Here is a 27,568-nt window from a genome sequence, read left to right on the forward strand (position 1 = left end):
CCACTTTTCCTACAGTCAGATATTCCAGTACCGGGCAGGTATCTCTTCAGATAGGTTTGAATGGGCAAAGCATTCTTGTAATCATTGGCATTCAAATGCCTTAGTGGCCTTTTGAAGGAGAAGAAATCGCAATTCCACCCTTACTCCCACCTAGTTACTGCAATAAGTGGCATTTATGGACGCTGATCCGAAAGGTTGCAAGGCCCACTCTGTTTCCCATTAATTTTTCCCATTCATTACCATGTTAGGAGGAAAGGTCGTGAGATTAACTGAAATATTGGGCAACATTTTAAAAAATGATAGTCAGCCTAGACATAATTTTAACTTGAGAGACTTTATTCTGTTGGAAAGCAAAGGAGGAATTGGGGAGTAAAGAGTGGAAATATGCAACCCAATCAGCATTACAATAAAATATTCTGCTTTGCTCCTATTTGGGGGACCAGCCAGCTGCACCCCTGCCAAGCTGTTTGAGTCTCACCTTTCTTCTCCCATCTTCTCCTTTTTGCTTTTTCAGTTCTTTCTGTCCACCCTCTCTGTGTGCCAGGAATGCGCTTGGTCCCCAGTAATTGTTTCTTAATCCCCCTCCCCTTTTTCTCTCCCTACTTGTGCATACCTTGGGGTTCCCTGAACCCTGCTACGAGTGTCCTTTTGACCCTTGTGCATAGTTCAAATGCTACCGGATCCTATTCCCTGTTTGATTGATAGATCCCTTCTTTGGGACCTTCACTGAAAACTTTCTGGAGTTGTTTTCTTGAACTGTCTCTCTCTGGAGGCCAGGGCAGGGGTGGCCTTGGTCTGGGAGGAGGGAGAGCTATCATGGGACTTCCTAAATATGCCCATGTCACACCAACACTCCGCAGTCTGCATTGGTTGCCGATTGGTTTCTGATCACAATTCAAAGTGTTGGTTATGACCTATAAAGCCCTTCATGGCATCGGACCAGAATATCTCCGGGGCCGCCTTCTGCCGCATGAATCCCAGCAACCAATTAGGTCCCACAGAGTCAGCCTGCTCCGGGTCCCATCGACTAAACAATGTCGTTTGGCGGGACCCAGGGGAAGAGCCTTATCTGCGGCGGCCCCGACCCTCTGGAACCAACTCCCCACAGATATCAGAGTTGCCCCCACCCTCCTTGCCTTTTGTAAGCTCCTTAAAACCCACCTCTGTCATCAGGCATAGGGGAATTGAGATTTTCCCTTCCCCCTAGGCGTATAAAATTTATGCATGGTATGTCTGTATGTATGATTGGTTTATTAAATTGGGGTTTTTTACATTACTTTTAATATTAGATTTGTTCATATTGTCTTTTTGCTGTTGTTAGCCGCCCCGAGTCTACGGAGAGGGGCGGCATATAAATCTACTAAATAAATAAATAAATAATAAATCCATCTTTGATTCCTCCCCCAAAGTTTTACCCATGTCCCTGTATGTCCTCCGGTCTCTGGCAAAGTGTCCATGGAGGTGTTACATCTTCTCCGTTATTCCATGACTATCTTGCTAGGTATGGTAGGTAATAACAATGCTCACCTATAAACAGTTGACATTGTTCTCTTTAATTGCTTAACTAATGTTCGTTTTTCTTCCATTCTTTTTTTTATTTTTTATTTTACAACAAGTTTTATTTATACACATATATATACATAACACACAAAACAAAAGACATTTATAAACAGTAAATCTGTGTTACATTTCTTATTGTGCTCACAACCTATTACGTAACTATTTTTGGCATATTATTATAAACAAGTCATATACATTGATCTAACTTCTATGTCTAATCCTATGTCTATTTTCCCTTACCCCATTTGTCACCAAGAAATCATTCCAGTTAATAATATTATTACTAAGTATACATTTATTACTTTTTCCTTTTCTCCAGCCAGCAGTAGAACTTGCCCCAACGTTCATAATATTCCGAATCTTCCTTATTTTTTAATTCCAGTGTTAATTTATCCATCTCTGCACACGCTAGTATTTTTTTTAAATATATATCTCCCTCTGTCGGTACAATTTCATTTCTCCAATATTGTGCAAATATTATTCTTGGCATAGTTGTTATGTGCAAAATTAAATCTATCTGGCTTTTTTCAATTTTTTCACGTACTATTCCCAATAGAAATAGAAATTTTTCTCCCATTCTCATGTACCTTTTCTTTGACTGGTATCACTTTGTATCTCTGTTCTCCATCTCTTGACTGAAACCTTGGTTATGGCATGCGGGGGACCAAATCTGGTTAGCAAATCTGTGATGGTGCTGCACTCATCAGCTCTTTTCTGTCTGTAAGCACTTGCATCCAGTACAGATAGTCCTTGACTTACAACAGTCCATTTAGTGACTGCTCAAAGTTGCAAGGACACTGGAAAAAAAATGATCAATGACCGCTTTTCACATTCCCAACCTTTGCAGCATCCCCAGGGTCACATGATCAAAATACGGATGTTTGGCAACTGGTTCGTATTTATGATGCTAAGGTTAAGCAAATGCTGAGTCACTAAGCAAACCCATAGTTCCCTATGTAGGGCATTTTTTTCAGGAAATCGGAAGTAAACACCGGTTTCTGCAAAAACATTGTATACCGTGATCATGTGACTACAGGACCCTGACAATATTTGTAAATACAGACTGACCGATGAGTGCCCACGTCTTGATGCCCATGATTATGGTGGGAGGGGTCAGAACTTGCATATATAAAACCATTTTATCCTTCTCATTTCCTTTACCACAATCTGTTATAAAATAGTCCTGCCTTATTTTTATCACTGAACACATTGGTTTAATCTACTTTTGTTGATTATTCTTTTATATAAATTCCATATCTGTCAGTAGTAAGCAATATGTAAGTTTCTATCTCTGGGCATCCATAAACATGGATAAAATAGGGTGCGGGAGATGAAAACCATTCTCTTTGGGTGAAAGTAAGCAATTAGCTGAATGCGATGTGTATTTCCAATCATTATGGTTCAGTTTATAAATCATATTTCAGAAAAAATTGCTGATCTCTCCCCTCCTCCCCACTCTGAACTTCATTCAAACATATGTACGCTGTTCTCCTGTGAAATGAAGCTATTTCTAAAAATGCAATGTCAATGGCTTTATTCCTCAAGGGACTGTGCATTTATTTAATGAAATATATAAATCTGAATCTTAAAGATGTCTAGGTGGTGTTCAGGAGCAATAGTGTAATAGCCTATGCAACTAGAATGGAATGGAATGGAATGGAATAGAATAGAAATCTTTATTGCCCTAGTGTGATTGGACACGCAAGGAATTTGTCTTTGGTGCATATGCTCTCAGTGGACATAAAAGAAAATATACATTTGTCAAGAATCATGAGATACAACACTTAATGATTGTCAAAGAGTACAAATAAGCCATCTGCATGTGGTTTCATCATTGTCTCAAATGAGACCAATCACTGTTGTATCATTTGCAAACTTCAGTAGTTTAACAGATGGATCATTTGAGATGCAGTCATTGGCATATAGAGAGAAGTGGTGAGAGTACATAGCCTTGGGGAGGCCCTGTGCAGGTATCTGATGTGAATTTTGCCTAACTTCACCTGCTGCTTCCTGTCTGTTAGAAAACTTGTGATCCACTGACAAGTGTGTTCAGGTACTGCTTACGGATTCAGTTTAGTTAGAAGAATGTCTGGTGTGATGGTATTGAATGCTGAACTAAGGTCTACAAAGAGGACCCCTGTGTAGGTCTTTGGAGATTCAAGATGTTGTAGGATATAGTGCAGAGCTATAGTGCATCATCTGTCTATCTATTTGCTCGATATGCAGATTGCAAGGGGTCCAGCAGTGGATCCTTGATGGTTTTCAAGTGGGACCTCACTAGTCTTTCCAAGGTTTTGATAACTACAGATGTTAGAGCAACTAGTCTGTAGTCATTCAATTTCTTGATGGAGAGCTTCTTTGGCACTGGGATGATAGTGGAGCATTTGAAGCAAGAAGGAACATGGCATATCTCTAATGATTTGTTGAAGATTTAAGTGAAGATGGGGGCCAATTGGTCAGCATAGACTTTTAAGCGAGAAGGAGTTGGTAAAAATGAAGTAAACTCTCGAGGAGAATAAAAGGGTTTGCAGATGATAAGTAAAGACTCCAAGTTTTGATCACAGAATTTTTGTATTATAGTTATGTCCTGAAACCAGCTATGGTTGATATATATACATAGGCCTTCTCCCTCCCCCCCCCCCCCCAGATAATTATAACATCCTGTCTGCTGTAAGTATTTGGTGCACAGGTATATGCATGTTATTGTCATCAATTTCCTCATTTAGCCAGGATTCAATAAAGCATAGAGCAGATGCATTGTGAAAATCAGAATTGCACCTGTTTAAAAGGAGTATTTCATCCATCTTGTTAGCAAGTGAACGTAAATCGGTAAGAGAGATTGATCCACTTGCATCTCGATTGACGGAAGCCTTCAATAGGCATTCTCTGTTCCTTCAGACAGGATAGGCAGAATCTGACCATGATATGTGGTTGAGCCTTAGAGGGCTTTAAAGGCTAGCTGTTCAATAAGCAGCCCTTGGGATTGCACTTGCAAACTTGCAGCAGAGATGTATCCAAGGCTGCTAAGAGATCCAGCAGGAAAGGAATGTTTGTGCTCATTCCATAGAGGTTTCATCAAAGGTCACGCGTGAAGGTAACCAATGCGATTCTAGTCCCATGTCCAGGCCTGAAACCTGGCTGCCATAGGCCCAGCGACCAGTTTCTGCCAGGGCCCTTTGTCCCTGCTGCCTCCCCACTTCCTTCCCTACAAGGGTGAGGTTGGATACAGGATAAGAGTTGTCCAGGAATAGTGGAGCCAGGATGGGCCTCTTGAGGAAAGAGAAGGCCGATAGCCTTTAGAAGGCTGTTGACATCTCCCAGTCCTGTAAAAAGATGTTGACTTTTGCTGGATGGTCCCCTCCCTGGTTCTTTTAACCAGCTAGGAGGGCCAGGGGTCAAGAGCACAATTGTGGAGCTGAAATCGCAAAGGGCCCTGCCCATTTCCTCAGAACCCACAGGCTTTGGAAGATCAAACCATTTGGAGAACATTTGGTTGGGAAGGAAATGCTGATATGACACAGAAAAAAATACCTAAGGTAAGATAACAATTCGCTTTTTTCTTCTGCTGATATGTTTTCTGTGCCTTTAAGTAAAGCATGGACAATTCTAAAATCAAGAGGCAGAAAATTTTTAAAAAATCAATAGAGGTTTGCTGCTTTATAAATTGTAAGTATGTATGTACTATTTATATTAATTAATTAATGGATTAATATTCGTTCATTTATATTCCACCTTTATTATTTTTAAAAATAACTCAAGGCAGCAAATATATTTAACACAATCCCTCTTTGCCTTTTCCCTACAACACCCATGTAGGTTGGCTTGAGAGAGATTGATTGGCCCAAAGTCACCAAGCTGGATTTCATGGCTAAGGCAGGACACTGTTTCACTCCACTGCCCGGTATTTTTAATAGCCGAATCTTTATAGAAGGACAGCATAATTTGATTAGGCCAATGATTAGGCCAATGACGCCTATAAACCTGACATCCTCCTATAATTGGACGATACAGGATATAGTTTTCCTCTCACATTTCATCTCCTTCCAAACATGGAGGTTTCAGATCTAGGAAGCTAAGTTTGTGCTATCACAAATGTTTGATAGGGAAGGCAATCATTTTAACTTTTTAATATATATATTCTTGTATCTTTTGATCAGGAGACTATTAGCCATCTATCAGGGCAAGCCAAATAGGTAAAAAAGAATACGTGGGAATGAAAGAAACAGAATATCACAGCTGGAATTGAAGCTGGAGTTCCTTTTATTAAAATACGGTTTAAAAACCAACCTGTATATAATCATACACTACTGCAATCAGCTTTTGATTTAACAAAGCAAAACAGCAAACAAGCTACACCTCCCTTCTCCATAGCTAAGTTCCTACCTACCCGTCGTATAACCTCAGTAGCTTGCATCCCTTGTATGGCAGCCCTTAGGAAGAGGTACCTGGGGGAGGATGGGGAAAACTAATCTAATTAGCATGAGAAGGAAAGGCCATTTGTCTAATTTTAAAACAGAATCTCATGATAGGCCAAAGACAACAAAGAACTGTCTTAGAGAAAGGGAAGCCATATTGCGGATAGCAGAAAATGATTCAAGCAAGCAAATCACTGCAGAGAGATAACCCCTATTTGAACCCAAATAACATCTGGCTCTCCCCCCCATCTGGCAATTCCTAATATGGATGAAACCGGTAATGTGGTGCCTCCTGGTGGCCAATGTAACTAAAAATACCAGAGGATATACTCTCTCTGTGTAAATATATATGCTTATTTCCCTCTAAGAGTGGTGTATGGAGGCCAGATAAAACTTCATATATGGGACAATACAAAATGTAACATCTCTATTTCTATGCTCTAAATGCTCAAGGAAGGTGGATTTTATATATATTTGATAGAATAGAATCTATTAATTGTTTAATAGATAAGAAAATTATATATATAACAAATATATTGTTAGGCATTGGTGTTGGCATTGTAGAAAAATTTTAAAAAATTGACATCCCCACCCCCACCAAAACCCCCAAAATCTGGATAGCTCCAAAAATTAAAGCATACTAGAGTCATCTAGAGCAGTGTTTCCCAACCTTGGCAACTTGAAGATATTTGGACTTCAACTCCCAGAATTCCCCAGCCAGCGAATGCTGGGAGTTGAAGTCCAGATATCTTCAAGTTGCCAAGGTTGGGAAACACTGATCTAGAGTATACTGGCCCAAGGGTTCAATTCCAAGTACAGGGATTGAACCCTACAAAACATCATCCCGCTACCTATTTCTGACCTGCCCGATAACAAAGAAACATGTAGCGCAACGGTGGGTTATTCCCAGTTTGGCCTGGTTCTCCAAACCGATAGCGCTGGTGGCAGGAGGCACTTGCGTGAGCACATGCACAAACTGGTAGCAACAGGTTTTAGAATCTACTATTGATGTAGAGCTTCTTGAAGGTTGATGTGACCTATTTGGCAAAGATCTATTTGAATGCCTAGGTAGACACCTGAAGTGTACCAATTTTTTTAAACTCAGATCATTATTGCACAGTGAAGTTGTTCTGTGTTATTTTGGGTTACAATAGAATGAAATAGAGCTGGAAGGGATCTTGGAGGTCTTCTTCTCCACCCCCCTGCTCAAGCAGGAGAACCTGTACAATCTCAGACAAGTGACTTAGAAACATAGAAACATAGAAACATAGAAGACTGACAGCAGAAAAAGACCTCATGGTCCATCTAATCTGCCCTTATACTATTTCCTGTGTTTTATCTTAGGATGGATATATGTTTATCCCAGGCATGTTTAAATTCAGTTACTGTGGATTTACCAACCACGTCTGCTGGAAGTTTGTTCCAAGGATCTACTACTCTTTCAGTGAAATAATATTTCCTCACATTGCTTTTGATCTTTCCCCCAACTAACTTCAGATTGTGTCCCCTTGTTCTTGGGTTCACTTTCCTATTAAAAACACTTCCCTCCTGGACCTTATTTAACCCTTTAACATATTTAAATGTTTCCCTCCTTTTCCTTCTGTCCTCCAGACTATACCGATTGAGTTCATTAAGTCTTTCCTGATACGTTTTATGCTTAAGACCTTCCACCATTCTTGTAGCCCGTCTTTGGACCCGTTCAATTTTGTCAATATCTTTTTGTAGGTGAGGTCTCCAAGAGACTTTCCAGTCTCTTCTTAAAAACCTCCAGTGGTGGAGCTCCCATGATTTCTGGAAGCAAGCTGTTCCACTGTTTAATTGTCCTCACTGGTTTGGAAGTTTCTCCTTAATTCCAGATTGCTGGGATTCCAGGGTTCATAAGGGCCAACCCGTCATCTGCTCATATAGCATCTCTTAGCGCAACGTGTGTGTGAATCGTAAGGCAATTTAAGTGTTTTATCTAACCCGATAAAGATCATATCAACGGTTGCAGATCTAATTTTCCTCATCTCAAAGCAGTGATAAAATGACGGTCATACTCTGTGAACAAGCTCCCCACTCCTTTTTGATTGGACGAAAGCCAAAGTAAAAGCAGATCATGTGGCTCAAAAGTCCCCATTCTTAGAGTTTATTCCAACTTTTATTGACAGATTCCATACACTTTTGAGAGACCGTTTGTTGTAGTGGACAAAGGCACTAAACTAGGAGTCTCCCTTAGACCAGTTGGGCGACCTTGGGTGCGTCTTAAAAAATGGGGCCAAGAAAACTAGCAGGGACTAGCCCAGGCAGTTGCTAAGAGCCATCACTGACAACAACAGCATTGTTTTAAACTAGGACTTGCTGATAAGTCACTTGACTGTATTTACATATTGTCGAGAACTATTAACTATGATTTGCAACCAACATCGGGTGGTACATATATCTCGTTAAACCAAATACAACGAAATTACATTATGATTGACATAGCTATTCACTATGATCTACAATCCAGCTATGCTTGTGATCAATGAGTCATGTCCAGTGAAGGGCTACCAAATTGTTAAATACCACACTGTGGACGTGGTTTATGCATTTTCTTTCAACATCTTTCAATGTAAATTGGGTGCTCTGGGGTGGAGCTCCATTTTCAGAGTCTTCGGAGAGGGGCGGCATACAAATCTAATAAATTATTATTATTATTATTATTATTATTATTATTATTATTATTATTATTATTATCATCATCGCTACCCCACTGCGTCCCCCCCGCGTCCGGGCAGTAGCCCACCCCTGGTCATGCCTATTAATAGTCCTTAATGCATTTATATCACCAAATGCATCTAGTCAATTTGTTTTATTTAGATGAGCTGTGCACTTTCATGTAGTTTACATCTTAGATTTATCTCATTCTGTAATACTAAGTATCCAAAGCAGCTTATAAGAAGAGAAAATATTTTAACAGTATTAACAAAATAATAGGAGTTGGAAGGGACCTTGAAGGTGTTCTAGTCGGATCCCTTGCTCCAACAAGTCATTCTGTAAAAGTGAGTTTCCAATCTCTTCTTAAAAACCTCTAGTGATGGAGCAGCCACAACTTCTGGAAGTTGTGTTCTACCGATTAATTGTTCTCAATGTCAGGAAATTTCTCTTTAGTTCTAGGGTCACTCTTTGGCAAGTTCCCAACTGTTGCTTCCTGTCCTGCCTTCAGGTGCTTTTGGAAAATAAGTCGACCCCCTCCTCTTTGTGGCAGCCCTCAAATATTGGAAAACTGCCATCATGTCACCCGTCCTTCTCTTTGCTAGAGCAAACATATCCAATTCCTGCAGCTGTTCATAAGATGTTTTCACCTATAGTCCCCATCTGTGTTGCTCTTCTCTGCAGTCATTCTAGAATCTCAATATCTTTCTTGTATTTCGACAATCAAAATTGAATGCAGTATTCCAAGTATGCTTTTATCAGTGCAGGATAATAGTACAGTTTTATCCTGCACTGATAAAAGCATACTTGGAATACTGCATTCAGTCTTAATGCTCTCCCTTCCCTCAGTTGATTCAGCCCAGGACTGCCTTGGCTTTTTATTTATTTATTTATTTATTTAATTATTTATTTATTAGATTTGTATGCCGCCCCTCTCCGAAGACTTTTTTGGTAGCAGTAGCACACTGCTGATTGTCTATGACAGTTAATGCTGTTGAGCCAGGTATCATATATTCCACTGATGGCAAACCTTTTTTGGCTAGGGTGCCCACACCCATAATGCCATGACTTTCAGTAGGCCATTGGGCGTTTTTCCCCAATCCCCCCAGGATTCAGGGAAGCCTCCTGAAGTCTGGGGGTGGCAAAAAATGGTCCAATGGGCCAATTGGCAATTTGGGAACGAAAGGAAGTGGAGTTGCCCTACTATGTACCTTCAGAGAGTTGCAACTAGGCAGTGGTGGGTTCCTGATGGTGTGGTCCTCAGCTGCGCACCAGTAGGTGCCCAGTAATTATGTAATTTTCTGTGATTTTTTTCTGGGTCTAGATGGCATCTCCGCATTGAAAAAAGCCCTCCTGCCCACCATGCTGACCTTTATTCTTCATTCCTCAGCTGTGTTTCAGCTTGTAATGTCATCCTGAGCATGTGCAGTGGGACACACACGCATGCACGGATGCGCACTGGTAGCGAAATACAAACCTTGCACTCGTTGGCCCATTTCCTCTGCAGCCAGGAAGGCTTTCCTGAAGGCCTGAGCAGCCGATAACAGAGCTCCAGATCGATCTGGAGCTCTGTTGTCGACTGCAGAAGCCGTCAGGAAAGACTTTAAGGAAAGGCCTCTGCGGCTGATAACAGAGCTCCAGATCGATCCAAAGCTTTGTTATCAGGTAAAGAGGCCTTCAGGAAAGCCTTCCTAATAACAGAGCTCGGGATCGATCCTACATAGGCCTTCAGGAAAGCCACCCTGGATGCAGAAGAAATGGACTGAGATGTGAGAGGCCTGGCTGCAACTGTCCAAAGCCAAAGAAGTTCCTGAAGACGTCTGACAGCGAAAAGGAAGCTGAGGGGGAGCACACAGGTGAACTTCCGGTTGGCCTGTTTTCACTGTGGGGAGAGCAAAAATAGCCCCAAAGGCCAAAAATAAGCTGGCCAGCACATGCCCGCGCACCAGATATGACATAGGACAACACCTCACATGCCCTCAGATATGGCTCTGGGTGCCACCTGTAGTACATGTGCCATAGGTTCGCCATCATTGATGTATTCTACACTTATTTATTGATTGATTTGATTTTTATGCCGCGCTTCTCCTCAGACTCAGGGCAGCTTACAACATGTTAGCAATAGCACTTTTTAATAGAGCCAGCATATTGCCCCCACAATCTGGCTCCTCATTTTACCCACCTCAGAAGGATGGAAGGCTGAATCAACCTTGAGCCGGTGATGAGATTTGAACCGCTGACCTTCAGATCTACAGTCAGCTTCAACAGCCTGCAGTACAGCACTCTACCTGCTGCACCACCCCGGCTCTTTATTTGCATTTGGTTAGTCTTGCCTAAGTGTAAAATCTTAATTTTCTCACCAGTAAATTGCATTTGATTGGACTGGACCCAGCAATCAAGTCTGTCTAGATCCTTCTGGATCTTGAGCCTGTCTTCTAAAACAGGCCTGTCGAACTGGAGGCCTGCGGGCTGAGTACATCACATGCAGGTCACGCCTACCCCGGCTCTGCAAAGGCAAAAAACCATTGCGACACATCACAGTTCAGCCCGTGACACGATCGAGTTTGACACCCATGCTCTAAAGCATTGGGTATTCCCCACAGCTTGTCCTCTGCAAATTTGATGAGTTTCCCTTCTATTCCCTCATCTAAATAATTTATGAAGATGTTAAAAGAGTACCGGGATACCCACTGCATGCTCCCCTCTGTGTACAGTAGATGTAGTTCCATTGAGGACTGCACATTGAGTGTGGTTATCATCCAGTTTTGAAACCATCTGCTCTTGATGCCATCTATTCTACATCTTTCTATGTTATTAAGAAGTAGGCTGTGATCTACTTTTCAAATGCCGCACCAAATCCAAGTATACAATCTTCACAGCATTTTGCAGGTCCACTAATTTAGTTACTTTGTCAAAGAATGAAATAAAATTTGTTTGGTATGTTCTATTTTTAACAAACCCATGTTGGCTTTTGATTATAACTTCGCTTGCTTCTAGGTGTTTGCAGATCTGTTGCTTGATAATCTTTTCCCGGATCTTCTCAGGTATTGATGCCAGACATTGTTCTATAGTTTCCTGGATTCATTATTTTTCTTTTTTTGAAGATCAGAACCACGTCAGCTCTTTTTCAGTCTTCCCGATAGTCCCCCGGTGCTCCAGGATCTTTTAAAGATATGTTTTTTGCAAATAGTGATTACAATTAGTCAGTCTAAGACAGTGGTTCTCAACCTTTCTAATGCCACAACCACTTAATACAGTTGCTCATGTTGTGGTGACCCCCAACCATAAGTCTAGCGCCAATTCTCTCAACACAGCTTTAAGCTGATTGGCTGGAAAGTCAGAGGGACACCCCAACTGTAAACACCTGATTGGTTGTATTGTAAAAATATGTTCCAAGGCACCAGAATAGAAGCTTTAGTTCCTAACACTATGGGAAATTTGTCTTTTCCCATAGTCATTAGGCAATTCCTGTGAAACGGTCATTCGACCCTCAGGTTGAGAACCACTGGTCTAAGAGGTCATGACAGAAGCTTAAAAGCAAACTATGGCAAATTGAAATTAGCATGAAACTCTCAAAACTGACCTATGCCTGAGCAATATTAATGCACAGTAATGACATTCATCAGTATATAGTACAATGAGAGCAAGAGGGGAAAATACTACTGGTTTGATTAAAGGAATCACTTTAATAATACTGTTTTCATCTGTAGAAACCTGCAGTAGAACATTTCTAACTTTCTTTACAGAAAGATTTCACTGATGGACTGGAACATTATTTTACACAGAGTATATCCTGTGTGCCTTACCTGTATTTGTGGTCTTCATGTGTTTTAAATTTTTATACGTAAAAAATAAATATTGAGCCTTATGCTTGATGATAAAGCCCACTCAGTTTAGGCTTAGCCAAGAAATGCAGCCTCACATGTTTTTATTCAGGGATCCTCTGACCTGAAGATGATGATGATTGGCAGGAGAAAGAAGTTCTTTCTTTCTATCTAGCTACTTTACTGTGTACCTGACTGTACATATTTTCTTCATGAGGGTGTCTTCCCTTACCTTCCCCACCCCCCAATCCCCACTCACTGTGTGGAGAAGGGCCAGGCTTCTTACTAAGCAACTCTACGTGATAAATGAGACATTCTTTTCTCAGGATGACCTTTCCCTGTATGTGCTTTTGCTGCTCAGGAATGTTAAGAAGTGAAGGACCCAATGGATGGAAATGCCAGGCTAAGGTTGGTGATGGCAGCAAGAGGGAGCAGTGTGCCAAAGTTTCAGATTATGTTCTTTTTTCCCTAGCCCCACTTGGAGATTCCAGACCATGGACTTATCTGAACTTTTAAGCAGCAGCCCAAGCGGTTATTCTTCTTGTACAACTCCTATCTAAAGACAAATCTCCTTTACATTAAATAAGTAATGAGGAACATGTACCTCCTCATTAGGTGTTGCACCTCATGATTCTTGACAAATGTACCTTTTCTTTTATGTACACTGAGATCACATGCACCAAAGACCAATTCCTTGGGTGCCCAATCACATTTGGCCAATAAAGAATTATATTCTATTCTAAGTCATATAATCTTATAACACCCATACACCGAATGGCTGAAGACAAAGGCTGTTTGAAAAGTGTATTTTTCTTACAATGCTCCTTTGCCCAAATTTATAGTGATTCTGATGGTCACTAAGATAGGCAGCTTATAGCCCTTTAGAGTAACAGATCACCTATGTTATGCCAGGTGACTGTCTAGGGCAGCTGGGACTTCAAGGAGTTCTGGTCCAAAGGATTTGGGAGGCTGCTACTCCTCCCAAACTTAGTTTGGCTATTTCAGGAAACTAAGATGTTCTATGTACCTTCCTTGTTTTAACCTATATGAGAAAAGAGCACATTAATTTACACTTATACTACTTTGGAACCTAGAAATTACTAATCAACATACTTCTCATTATTTTGAAAGGGTTTTACAGGGCCCACCAAAGCAGGGGTGCCACTTGACGGGGCTTCATATGCACTTGGCTGAACTTCAGCGTAAGTGAAACCGAAGCTTTGCTGGCAGGTGAAGCGGCGGTCCTGCCTCGGACTGAGCACCGCAGACCTAGAGCCGCCTTTCTTCGGGCTCCGGCTGCCACTGCTCGGTCCCATCGCCCGGCTGCTCCACCGGCGCCTCACCTGGCCTGTTCCGGGGCCGGCGAGGCTCGTGTTCCCGCGAGCTTCCTCTCGCCGGCCCCGGAACGGGCTAGGTGAGGCGCCGGTGGAGCAGCCGGGCTATGGGGCCGAGCAGGGGCAGGAGGCGGGAAGGTTGCTGCGCTTGGCCTGCGCGCCTCCTCCGTAACCCAGGCGGCCGCCCCTCAGCTCTCCGACGGCAAAAAACAACACGGCCGCACGTGGCTGGGCTCCGGCTCCGAGGCACGCCGGACGCCTCCTCAGCCGCTCGGGTGCTGGGCAGGGGAGAGGGGCGGCCGCGGGAGACCGCGCACGCAGCGTGGGGCAGCCCGAGGGCAGCGGAGAGTGACAGCAATCCGCCCGCCGGGGCAGCTTGGGGCGAAAGGCGGGCGAGGGCTCCCTCTCTCTCTCCTCGGCTCCGCGCTGTCTTCGCTGCGGCGCGCGTGTCTTGCCGGGCGGGAGCGGGGAGGAGCCCTTCAGGACTGTCAAAGCCACCCAGGAGGACCCGGAGAGAAAAGGAGCGGAGCTAGAAACGGTCGAATCGATCGGGGAGTCAGACGGCACGGGCACTTAGAAACTGTCAAATGGCCCAGAGAGAGAGAAGGGGGGCGGGACGCTGAGGGAAAAACTCCGCACTGAGGCGAAACGGCGCTCGTCGCCTCAGAAGTGCAGAAGCCCCGAGGGACTCGTGGCGGGGTGGGGGGCAGCGTCAGGTGAGCGGACCGAGGTCGAGGATAGCGGCGGACGCTTCTCCCTCAGCTCCCGACCACCGCTTCACCTCAGCCGTCCCTCCCCGCGTTAATTGTTCCGAGCGCCTCCTCCCCTTCGGGAGGCCCGGGGCCGAAAACCACGCCGCGCGGGAAGGTAGCGCGCGTGTGAGGGTGAGGGAGGCGGGCAAGGAGAGAGAGAGAGAAAAAAAGGGGACTTTGTTTCTTTAAGGGGGCTGTCAGATGCCTCCTCCGCGCGCGCGCTCCCTCCCCACCTCAGCGCCCCCCTCCCCTCCCCTCCCCGCTTCAAAAGAGCGCGGCCAGCCTTTAAAAAAGCTTTGAGGCGCCCGGGAAAGAGGCGAGCGCGGGTCGGGAAATGCTTCGCCCTCAGCCCGCGAGGAGAGCGCGGAGAAGTCCGCTGGCTTTCCCTCGCCGGTGACAGCCCTTTTTTTTTTTTTTTTTTGCCGAGAGCTCTTTTGTTGCCTCCGCAGCCAATCAAGGCTTTTGACGACACAGTTCAGTTGGGATATAAAAGGAGAGTCCTTCTTTCTTTCTCTCTCCCCCCCCTTCCTCTCCTTCCCCCAACCAGCAAGTCGGCCCCCCCATCTCCAACCCCCGAAAGAACTTAGCGGCGGCGGCGGCACCACCCCCCCGAGCCCCCAGCAGCTGCAGCCCATCATCCCGAGGCCGAGCCAGAGCGATTGTGCTCCGCCAGAGAAAGGGAGCGGGGCTTGGCTTGGCTGCGAGCGGAGCGGAGCAAGCGCCAGACATGCCGGTGCGCAAGTCCACCGTCTTCTGGGGCTTCCTGGTCCTGTCGCTGGAGTTGTGCGCGGGCGAGCCCGGCGAGAAGGCGCCCACGGAGGGCGTCCCCCTGGCGACCGAAGCCGAGGACCAGAGCTGCCCGGTCTGCCTCTGGCGCAAGCACAGCAAAGAGATGCGGCTGGAGAGCATCAAGTCGCAGATCCTCAGCAAGCTCCGGCTCAAAGAGGCGCCCAACATCACCCGCGAGGTGGTCAACCAGCTCCTGCCCAAAGCCCCGCCGCTGCAGCAGATCCTGGACTTGCACGACTTCCAGGGGGACTCCTTCCAGCACGACGACTACCTGGAGGAGGACGAGTACCACGCCACCACCGAGACTGTCATCAGCATGGCTCAAGAAAGTAAGACCCGGGCTTCTTTTGTTAAAAAGGAGGCAGGAGCCTCCTGCGAGCGGCCAAGCGCAACTTTCGCGGCCGCGGGGCTTGCGGGAGGGAGGGAGGAAGGAGGAGGAGAGCCCAAAGCCGGCCAGCCGCTTCGCCTCTGGGTTTATTGTTTATTGCAGCACGGCAGAAACCGCTCCCAGAGCAAGCAGCAGCAGCAGCAGCGCTGGCGTCGCCCAGGGACCTCCAAATCAAAGGGAATGGGTGGGCTTCTTTGCTACAGATGGCTGGGGTTTTGCCCGATGGTGGGAGAGTGTGAGACAGAAAGTGAGAGAGGGAGAGAGAGGAGGGGAGAGAGAGAGACAGCCAGGTGTGAAGAAGGCATCAGCACTAAGTACTCTCCATCTCCGCCTGGGCCAGATTTGTTTGAGTATCTTAAGGGCTGATTTCACTGTCAGGTTAGTTTAATGCTTAACCCGTCCCTGCCCTGCAAATGCCAAGAGGGTCAGATCGGAAAGGTTGAGCTAACCAGAATGGCCTCAAAATGTGGCTTTCTGTGTTTGAGGGGGTGGCGGAGAGGGAGGGGGGGAAAAAAGACAGGAGACTTTCCCCCAATTGACTGCCGAAACCTAATGCTTTTCCCTAAGTTGTGCAAAGTTCTTTGCCCAGCAGATGCACTTTGAAGAGAAAAGCTCTGCTTTGTGCAGAAAGTGGCTGCCTACAGTTTTGGCAACACCGAAGGTATTGTGCAAACTCATCCCCGTGGAGAGCTCCTCCGTGGCTGCCCTGTTCTGTGGGGTTTGGAGCTGAAAAGTCTGTGTCTGTGGAGGTAGAGTGAAGTGGAGGGGGAAAGGGGAGGGGAGGGGGAATCGGTGCCTAGATTAGTGTTGTGTGAAAAGTACTTCTTGCTCAAACCAAATAAACCTAAGAAAAGGTCACGGAGAGGTTCTGCTCCAGAGCACAGTTGCCGAAAGGTGTCATGATTCTGAAAGGCCTCTGCCAGTCATGCTCCCTTGCAAGCAGAAAGGGGAAACAGCATTTCTCCCTGCTGGAGAGGGTGGCTCCTTTCTCTCCCCCTGCCAAGTTAAGGCATAATCCCTTTTGTGAGTTCCTTTCGCCAGCTGCAAACACTCAGAAGTTTGCCCAGCCAGCAGAGCCTTTGCAATATCCAGCTGCCTCCCTCCTCATCAGGCTCCCTCCTTGTTCTCTTTCCAGGTCTGCCAAAATCCAAGGCCCTTTGTGCTTCTCCTGTTTATTATAACCTCACGTTGAATGGCATTTTTTTTTGTTTTGTGAAGGGGGAAAAAACAGTTAAAAGTAAATGTTTCCTAGAGCTTTGAGAAAACAAGCAAGAATGGCAGGGGAATGACAGGCCCATGTGCGAAGCAACCTTTCTTTCTTGCCACCCTTCCCTTGGCTGGTTTGCTTGCAAGTGGACTGAGTGTAGAAGTCCTTATGCAATATTGATCCCACGGGGACCCTGAAGTTACTGGGCTATACTTTCAGGAGTGGCAGCAGTTGGAACTGGCATTGACAGATGATACCTGTTAGTTTCAGACTCCTCTAACAGGGTTGCTGCTGTGACTATTGCTTCTTTGAAAGTTCTCCTCTCTTTAGAGCATAAAGAGGCAATCTAATATAAATGGCAGATAGTGAGAGTGGAAAGAAGACAAAGTGATTTGCTAATTTCTGTGACACTTACACAATTGCTAGAGGATTGTAGGGGCACTTTTCTTGCTGCCTGATGGACAAGATATGTCTTGGGGGAGGGGTCATTTTGAGATTTATCCTGAGGAGGAGAGTGCTTATACACATGTACACACAGACACACACACACCTCCCCATGATAAATCTCAAAATGACCCCTTCCTCAACACTTTAGCTTGCTTAATAGGTACTGCAATTCCAGCATTTTTAATTTTCTTCTAATTCGATGACAGCAGCCTAAGACAACCCTGGATGCTCAGCCACTAGTAAATAATAACTTCATATTTGGAGATAAATACTTTGAATTATATATCTGGCTGGCTATTACAAATAGAGAACAATGTGTGTGGTTTATTTGTATACAATTTTCACAGGGATTGAGTTGTCAAACACCATAAGCCAGACAATCTGGTTCCTGCAACACAACTAAGCCAATATCTAACAAAACACATAATGTTTGTTAACATGGTGTATGTGCCAGTTTGTGCTCCGTGCAATATAGCCAGGACATTCTTTTTAAACAAGTGAAATCTTGTAGTATCCTTCAGGGGGAAAAGGTGTACTGGAGCCTGAAATGAAGAGTAAATGCTGACTAATTACAGCTCTGCATTATGAATCTGCAGCTTTTCTGCCTTCTTTGCTTGCTTTGACTCCAGGGAATAATCTCTGTGGTACATAATCCTTATATTCAAACATAAGACAAGAGTCACTGAAACTCTATTGTGCAAGCAAATCTCTCTGGGGCTAGGCTCATATACATGCATCTGATGTCTGCAAAACAAGTGAACCTTTCCTCCATGAATAATTAGGTGTCATTCACACATTCACCTTCATTTCCTAGTCACTTTTAAGTGTGCTCCCTTTAGCTACAGACCTCTGTAACTCCAGCTTTTAGGGAAGCTTTGTCATCAGGGGAATGCAGACACTGCCACCAAAGAGAAACTGGCTTTCAAGCTGGGGAAACAATTCAGAAAAACTTTTCATGCAGCTTTTCTATAGCACTTCAATTAGTTTTTCAAAATTCAGAACAGTCGGTACAGTATCCAGTTAAAGAATGCTGGATAGCAGCAGGATGCTTCAACAAGAGGAATATGTGCCCGTGTTATCAAATTAAGTGGAGGTGAAACCCTGCTCAAAACAGTTAGCATAGACCAGGGGTGTCAAACTGCCGGCCTGTGGGTTAGATGCGTCACACGTGGGCCATGCCCACCCCAGCTCTGCAAAGGAGGAAAATGTTGCAACATGATGACCCAAGTTTGATACCTGTGGCATAGGCTCTCTTCCATATGAGCCATATGTGTTAGCCTTATTGGTGCCTCAGATTGCAAAAGCAGCATCCTTAAAAGTGCTTGTTATACCATTTTGCCATTCATACTTGTGTAAGATGATTTATATAAGCTTTTCTCAGCCAATATGTCTTAGACAATCAATCAATTTTGGGCTGCCACATTTAGAGCAAGCAAATCGCAGAATATAAAATTTATTTACATTCACTGTCTATCTATAGGCACTGTCTTTTCCTATAGGATAGTAAATCATGACTTTTCAAATGCTGCTGCTGTAGCCAGAAAGTCTAATGTTGCAGAATCCTAGCAATTATAACTCAGCAGCACCTGAAGGATAGAAGCTTCCTACCCCTCCATTATTATTATTATTATTATTATTATTATTATTATTATTATTATTATTATTATTTGGTGCCTTCAAGTTAGGGTTGATTCCAGGCAACTGCCTTGACTAATCCCTGCTGTTCTCTTGGCAAAAATTTTTTGGGAAGTGGTTTGCCTTTGCATGCTTCCTAGGGCTGAGAGAGATTAGCTCAAAGCTCAACCAGTTGTTTTTGGGCCTATGGTACAACTGGTTTACCTTTGGGCCTATGGTGGGATTAAAACATGGTCTCCCAGTTTCTAGCCTTAACCACTGCATAGAACTGTCTCTTTCATTGTCATTTACAGCTGGAGGTAACTTAAATCTCCAGGCTAGTTAGGCTGAGAATAAGGGGCACTGAAGTCATTCTGTAATTGCAATAAGATGAGATGAATTTTAAGGGGCTGCCACAAAGGAGGCAACCTATTCTCCCAAAGCACTTGAAGGCAGGACAAGAAGCAATGGATGGAAACTAAGCAAAGAGGAGGAACCTAGATTTTCCTGATAGTGAGAACATTCAATCAGTAGAACTGCTTGCCTTCAGAACTTGTGTCAGTTTCATCATTGGATGTTTTTAAGAAGACAACCACTTGTCTGAGATGGTATAGCATCTTGGAGTAGAAGACCCCCAAGGTCCCTTCCAACTCTCTTGTTTTGATCTGTTATTTGGTTAGCATATGAAATCCAATGAATGTTTTCCAGTATATTGATGAATACACTCTTGATCTCTGATTTCTAGAGCAATAATAGATTTTTAAAGTATCATTTGATATATCACAGCAAATAGATACACCCTAAGAATTTGCTTAATATTATAAGGGTTAGAAAACTGGAATGACTATGTTTTTAAAACTGATTGGAATTAGAGAGTCGCTGGTATCACACGATGAGTCAGATATTCAGGCCAATATGTTATCAATGAAATCACTAGGAGGCAGGTATTTAGGTCATTTGCAAACATCAACCTATTGGTGAACATTGAGCAGGAATGGTTAAATAGATGAAGGGTACATCAAACATAAGGGAATATCTGATTATTTTAAAAAAATCATATCTTGTATGAGGAATACATGTCACAATCCTCTAATGTTGCTGAACAGTATCTTTAAAACATATTTCACTAAGGGCCTTAGTTGGCTGGTATTCTTGAGGTATTTTTTCAGCAAAATTTAATGTCGTGGGTTCTTCATTACTAATTGAGGGAATTGTCATTTTTTACTGTTTGGAATTAAAGCATTGACCAAAGCGTACACGATTGCATTGTACTGAAAGTAGATTGAGTTGAAAAATATTACAATCTCCATAATTATTACTTTGGTGTTGAGACCCCATCTAAATATTTTAATAGTGTTTTAAAATTCAAAACTGAATGAGGATTTGAGTACAGTATACAGTATATCACTGGAATGGCAACTTCTTTAACTGTTATTATTATAAATGAATATAATGTATTTTCTGCAAACTACTTAAGAACTTAATTCGTTCCGTGACCAGGTTCTTAAGTAGAAATGTTCTTAAGTAGAAGCAATTTTTCCCATAGGAATCAATGTAATGCAAACCCATTAGGAAAGAAATAAAAGTTCGGAATTTGGGTGGGAGCAGGAGGAAGAAGAGGAGGAAGACAGTCGCTGCTGAAGGAAGAAGGTGAGGTGAGGGGAATAAAAAAAATCCAAAACTTTAAGGCTTAAAAAAAATAGAGGGATTCTGAGGCAGCGTCCAGAGAAAGGAAAATGCTCCATTCGCTCTAGACTGGCAATGCCTCCTTAAGCGCCACCGAAAGGCTCCTCTAGCAGCCCAGAAAAGCCCAAAATGGCCGGGATTAAAGGGGGAATGGCAGGAAACTGGCCAGGCCTTCATGCCACTCTCAAATTTCCTGGGAATTTTTTCCGGTCTCCGGGTTTTAAATAGAAAATGGTTCTTAAGAAGAGGCAAAAAAATCTTGAACACCCGGTTCTTATCTAGAAAAGTTCTTAAGTAGAGGCGTTCTTAAGTAGAGGTACCACTGTACTTCAAGACCCCATCTTATTATGGAGATATATTGAGCTTGGAAGAAAAAAAATTTCCTGCCTCCTCCTCATGTTTTATTTATTTCTTTAAAATAATTTCACATCACTTACTTTTAAAAAGTCCTCGGTTTACAATAAAAGTCTTTTATGTGGAGTAGTTACCTGTTATAAAGCAAGCTTAATGATAACAGGTTTTTGATTATTTTGGGTGAAGAACTTGTCTGCAGTATTGTCTATCCTGAAGAAAATAAATCTAATCCAGTCTTTAGGTGGTTGAATGTTTTAGACCTTGTCAAATCTCTTATTGTTAATTGAAAAAAGTCACCTTGATCTAATCATAGGTTTAAACATTACCACTTGCTGGCTCATTCTAAAATTTACATAAAGTAAATTATAGCAAGTATTATTTTTTATTAATTTTCTTTACATGAAAATATTAATTCTTATATGACTTGACACCACTTCAACACCATTACTGCTATCTTTGGTTTTTTCAGGATTAGGTGATATTAAATAACTCTTGCTGAGAAAAAAACCCTTCTTTGCACCTAATGTAGTCTAATCTAATCTAATCTATCCAGCCTGTCAGTGCCCTTTTTAAAAAAAACACGTTGCTTAAAATGGGAAACACATCCGATCTTTATTCTCCAAGGAACTGTAGATAATTAACTGTAGATAATTATTATAAAAATTACTAGATCAAAAATTGCATGATCAAGTCGAATTCCCCAAATATTAGCACAGTCGATGAAATGTTTGAAATCTAAACTACATTTAACCTTATGTTCATATTTATTTATATTTGTCTTTAGAGATCATAAAGTTGTATCATGACTACTCATTAATTCCAACAACAAAAATCATAGTATGAGATTGGAAATTATTAAGCTATGCCATTACTTCATGCCAATGAATCTGATTATCAGATTCCTTATGGGGCCAAACAAATTTCTGCCCTGCAAACGGGCACAAAGGTCTCCAGCACAGGTGGCACAGGATGCACAGTGCCACCCTGCAAAAACTGCAATGGACTATCTATGTAAGGAGGTGAATGCTCAGGACGGGTTAGCATCATCAAATTGGATGTCACTCAAAGTCTTCAGTTATCACTCATTTGTTAACTGGGGCTCAAAGTAATTGAGTTTGTTTTTCAGTACTAGTAAATTGAATAAATGCCTTAGTTACCCAACTCTAGAGAGAGATAATTTTTTCCTGCTTCATTTGTAACCATTTTTCTTGACAAGAAACACAGCAGGGGCTCAGAAGGAATTTTGAACAGTTAGATCTTCCACCCCCCAGAATGAAATGTGAATCTTCTTTCCTCTGGGGTTCCTATTGTGATCTTCAATATCTACAGAAAACAAAGCCGGATCTAATAAGCAATAGTTCTAATCAGAGGGAGAGCAGTAAAAGTAGGATGAAGTAAGCTGCAAACCAAGATATATATCCATTTTATAGGATGAAATAAGCTCCCTCTCTCCCTCAATTTGAGTCTTTTGAACCTTCAGTTTCTCCCAATATGTTTTTTATTGATCCTGAGAGGAGAGAGAGGGCAGGGGATAGATGAAGAGGGAGGGGGAGAGAGGGAGAAGGAGAGAGGGAGAGAAAGAGAGACAGAGAGAGAGACAGAGAGAGAGAGAGATGAGGAAAGAAAGGAAGAAAGAACAATATTGAAGAAATAAATCTAAAATAGTGGCTCAGTTATCCGCATTGGACTTGGCTGTTATGTCAAACTTCCTCCAGAATACTGCTGAGGAAGTTAAGGAAATCAAAGAACTGAAAGCCATTAAAAGTCCTCAGGAGGGGTGATTCACACTGAACTGCTGGACTTGAAATCAAGTCAGCACTTGGCATGGTTTAAAAAAAATATCTGGCTCTGTAGAAGGAGAAATTAAAAAAAAACATCATTCACAATAAAGAAGCTCCAGAAGACTCCCAAACAAAATGTACAGTGGTTTAGAAATAAGTTATGTAATGTACATTTAATCATTTGATGAGAAGAAACCTCCATTCTGATCAGACAGACGGTAGCCATGGGATGGGAGTTTAAAAGTAGTGGGAACCAAGAAACTGAATTTTAAGATAAAAGATGAGCAAAGGCCATTCTTCCACTGCCCCAATACATCATTTTGAAAAAGATGAATAGCTGTACTTTAGAAGTACAATAATTTGTTGCCTTGAGGTAAGATGGGTGGTCAATAAATTTAATAAACAAACAAATTGCTTGTAAAAGAACAGAATCTGAACAATAGCATTTTGCAGGCTTATTGTGGCTCTGCTCCTGCCCCCAAATGTACCTACAGTATGAGAGAGGAAAGATAGAAAATGCATACCAGGAATACTTACCGCATTGTGTGAATCGCACCCATTTCACAATCATAAGCTTAGCCTTCTCTTCTAACGTCATGCCCTTCGGAAGGACCGATGATTCCAAAGGCTGTTTAGCAAGCAGCCATGTAAGGAGGAGCGACAGCGTATGGTCTGGAGTGTGTGAAGGCCGAGCGGAAGGAAGGGGTGGGGGGAGAAAAGGTGTGGGGGGCACAAGTGTGAGGAATCGCAATGGGGAAAAGGACTTCCCTCCTGGCCAATTCTACAGCTCATTGAGAAATTTCTTTCTCTAGCATTAATAGATTTGGATGGCTTTGAAATTTTACTGCCCATAAAATCGGTGACATGCTGAGACTTTTTTTTTTCCGTGTTAAACGTTTGCTGCTCCTTCTTGCTGCAACCACCCCTCTCCTTAACAACTTGCTTCTCTACCACCACCCCAATAAAAATAAAAAATCAGCATGCAAACACTGACAAGAATAATCCAATCTGATTTTAATTAGCTATGTGGAAAAAAGTTCCCTTTGCCCCAGGCTCACCGATTGGCTGGAGCTCATCCACTCAACTCTTAGGTTTCATCCTCTGGAATCCTGGACATTCGTCTTCGTCTCCCTTTCTCTGGGTGACAATTATGATTTTTGCTCCTTATATTCTTTCATGAAGCAATTGTGTGTGCCAGTGTTTTTATGGTTCCTGAACAGAAGGAAGAGAAGGTTTTATAGGCAATGGGGCCATAAACCTTTCTGGGTCCCTTCTCAGTCCTTCTGTCCTGTTTCCCCCCCCCCCCCCCCTTTTAATCTAAAGCATACATTTCTCCCACTGATAGACAAGAAACTGGGAAAGGATAATTGGGTTCTAAACCATTTATTGGCTACCCATGACCCCTGCTGACCTTTCGTTTGGGCACTGGAGGTGGAGAAGGGAAGTTAATGAAGTATCTTGGAGGGTTTTTTTCCCAGGGTGTGTGTATATGTGTGTGACAGTGTGAAATCCACCAAATGCTACTCTCAGCCCAGCATTCTGACTGCAAGGAGTAGATTTAAACCAACAGTAAACACAAAAGTTATTTGCAGGCATTCTTATTTTCTGGATTTGGGGTAATTTCAAGGCTGATGCTTTGTTCAAAAGTATGAGGTCAGGAATCAGAGACTGAAATATCTCACGAAAATCCAGGCTATCAGTGCTGATTACAGTATATTAATAGAAGGAAACTGGAATGGTGAAGTGTTAGCCAAAGCAAGACTTCAATTTTTAACAAGCAATAAAATATCTCAAAACCAGAAAGGAGTAAAATATCACACTGATGTTTCAAAGTATGTACAAGATATCTCTAGTAATAAGCCATTTATGCCCAGATAGTATTTCCAATATATCTTTGCAGTTGCAACCTGGAGCTAATTATATATTCCGTTTCATTGTGAAAATATATAGTAAATTCTACCCCTGAAAAGGGATGCATCTTATGGAGCTTTCATGGAGTATTTACTTATATTTAATGGAAATGTAATTTCAACACTAGTATGGAAATTATGCCAAGGATATCTGATATCATAAATACATATCTTTGTGGAAATCTCTAGGGAGTAGTTTATTTTTTAACTATGGGAACAATTGGGTAGTGAATGTAGTCTCCAATGCAATATTATCAGTAGCATTTTATTAGTAATTGAAGTTGCTATTACTGTTTGTAAACAAGGCTACATTTGATAAAATAAGCAGGGCGACATTTTTATACAAGGAGACCACAATCACCATCATCATGCCACAAAAATCACAATAGCCAGGTCTGGAAGTCTAACAAGGTCAGAGCTGGGGGACGGTATGGGGCAGATATTTTCAATTTCATACGCCAAGGTGTGCTTCCATGAAGCTAAACAATAAATGAAATTGCATTTCCAAAGTGCAGTGGCATATGAACCTCTGTGGGAACAGTCTGGAGGCTGCAAAGTAGAGGCTGGAGATTGTATGAGATTTGTAGGCCATGGGGTATTCATACTTGCCAAGAATTCTAGAAGAGCCAACCAACATTAATCACTAATACCAATGGAAACTCAATAGTGTTATATGTACCCCACAGTAGCTCTATCTATTTGCAGCAGATAGCAAAAAGTATGAGTTGTTTAAGCCAGCTCATTAAAGCAGCTACATTACTTTAGGTTTGTGCAAGAGCCAAAATAAACATGCAACGGCTTTAAAGAAGTGCCACATCTGCACTCCTGGGTATTCCAACGCAATCTTTCTAAATCGTTTCCAAAGCATGCACAACCATCAGATCTTTGTTACCAAATAAAAAAGTTGCTCAGCTAGTTGGACCATTCTGGAATCAAATTGCAGTGCTAGTATTCCCCAGTTAAGGAATTATCAGGTTTGTACAGTAGTCCCTCACCTATCGCTGGTGTTACGTTCCAGACCTGGCCGCGATAGGTGAAATCCGCGATGAGGAATTTATCGACTGATAGTACTTATTTAAGTATTTATATTGTAATTGTTTGGTAAGTTTTCATTGTTTTAAGTGTTTATAAACCCTTCCCACACAGTATTTATTTTAGATACAGTATTTAAATACAGTATTTACAATTTTAGATTTTATTTTTTTTTAAAAAAACCTGCCGATCGAGTTCGGCGGGCTGTTTAAATCTGCCGATCGACTTCCTCAGAAACCCGCGATGAAGTGAAGCCGCAGTAGGTGAAGCGCGGTATAGCGAGGGACTACTGTATATCCATAAATGTCTTTAAGACCTGGTTCACACCATCTATCTAACTCAGTCAGCCATTAACTTGGTCATAGTTTCTTACACAATTGTGTCAGTTGATTGCTGTCCCTCATTTTTTCAAGGCCTGTCTAATAACCTATGAATTCTTAAACCAAGAAAAGGAAGGGCATGTCACTATGTCAGTGACGACCACTGACCCACTGGCCTGGCAGGCAGCAAAACGTGTGAGTTTCCTGCAGCTGGTTAATATTATGGGGAATCGTTGATTTTATTTATTTACACGAACATCTGTATACTGTCACACTTCAGAGGCCAATTCCAAAAATTGGTTTATTAGATGTTAAATTGCCAAGAATAGATAATTTATCATAGTTAAAAGTTTGAGTAGCATCATATATTGACAGACCTTGAGAGTAAATTCTGTAATGGGACTTTTTGTGTCTTTAGCCAAACTATAGTACCACATCTTTCCTTTAAGGATTAATGAGTTGAGGATTAGGCACTGCCCAAAGGTTAACAGAGTTTTTGACAGACACAAATGACCAGAGAAGCTTAATTAGGCTCACATATACTCTGGTACAATTTTGTCTTTCTCCCACCTGAGTACTGACTAATAGAACTGCATATAGAAACAACCTATATCTGTAATAAATTACATGCTGATTTCCCAGGTAATAAATTTGGGACATTCCGATTGTTTTTAATTGAAAGCAAGCATCATAAGGGCTAGAAGCCATCTTTGGGAAATTCAGAACATATATATTTAGCCAGGATGAAGACCAAAAAAGATTAAATATGAGTGAGCTTCCCACACAGCCCCAAATGTATACGAACAATTGAAAAATGCTGCTGAAATACTATGACAAAATTTTCAATTCAGATGTTTTAGGTGTACGTGTGTGTGAGAGAGAGATAAAGAAAGAAAATAGAATATTACTACTGGAGCTTTAATCAAAGGAACATATACATAATCGACCATCAGTATATCTGCCCAAAAGGTTTAAATTCCATAAAGATGGAATAATAAAAAATAATTAGATCTAAATTCCAGCAAAAAAAAAGTCTCATCTATCTATTGCAAAGGATGATTGTTTTTTATAAGTGCAGATTAATGCTAGAATTGATAATACTAATGATAGGGAAAGTAGGGTTTGGACTGGAAATTCTTTACAAAGATACTTATATTCAAGGTAGTATATAAATATTCTCCCCAAGTATGATATGACTTCCAAGTGTATTGGGATGAAAAGTTCTAAAAATTATGGATGAAGAATTATTGGAGTCAAAATTTAGCACATCAGGAAGGCAGCTAGTAAGGGAATAGCTGATTTAATTTGTTATAGAAGCAAGAAGTGGGGGTTATAGCTTCTTGCATTCATATCCAATGTTCTGCTTCTATCTCCCCACAACCTTTGGAAGACTTCTAAAAATATAGAACATTTCTATATACTGTGTCAGAGCAGCGATCCATCTACTCTGCCATTCTCAACATGCATGGGCAATTGAAA

At 42.2% G+C, this 27,568-nt stretch overlaps 1 protein-coding gene across 1 annotated transcript in view; it reads left to right on the plus strand.

Moving 5' to 3' along the window:
• The first annotated feature begins 14,874 nt into the window (after nt 1-14,874).
• The window catches only part of GDF11 (growth differentiation factor 11), a 36,441-nt gene continuing 23,747 nt past the window's right edge, over nt 14,875-27,568 (plus strand). Inside the window, exon 1 of the mRNA XM_070740403.1 lies at nt 14,875-15,679. Within this exon, the coding sequence (XP_070596504.1) occupies nt 15,289-15,679 (391 nt within the window). The 5' untranslated portion in view covers nt 14,875-15,288. The remainder of the gene's footprint in view (nt 15,680-27,568) is intronic.

This window comes from Erythrolamprus reginae, chromosome 2, assembly GCF_031021105.1.
Source record: "Erythrolamprus reginae isolate rEryReg1 chromosome 2, rEryReg1.hap1, whole genome shotgun sequence".
Classification (NCBI taxonomy): domain Eukaryota; kingdom Metazoa; phylum Chordata; class Lepidosauria; order Squamata; family Dipsadidae; genus Erythrolamprus; species Erythrolamprus reginae.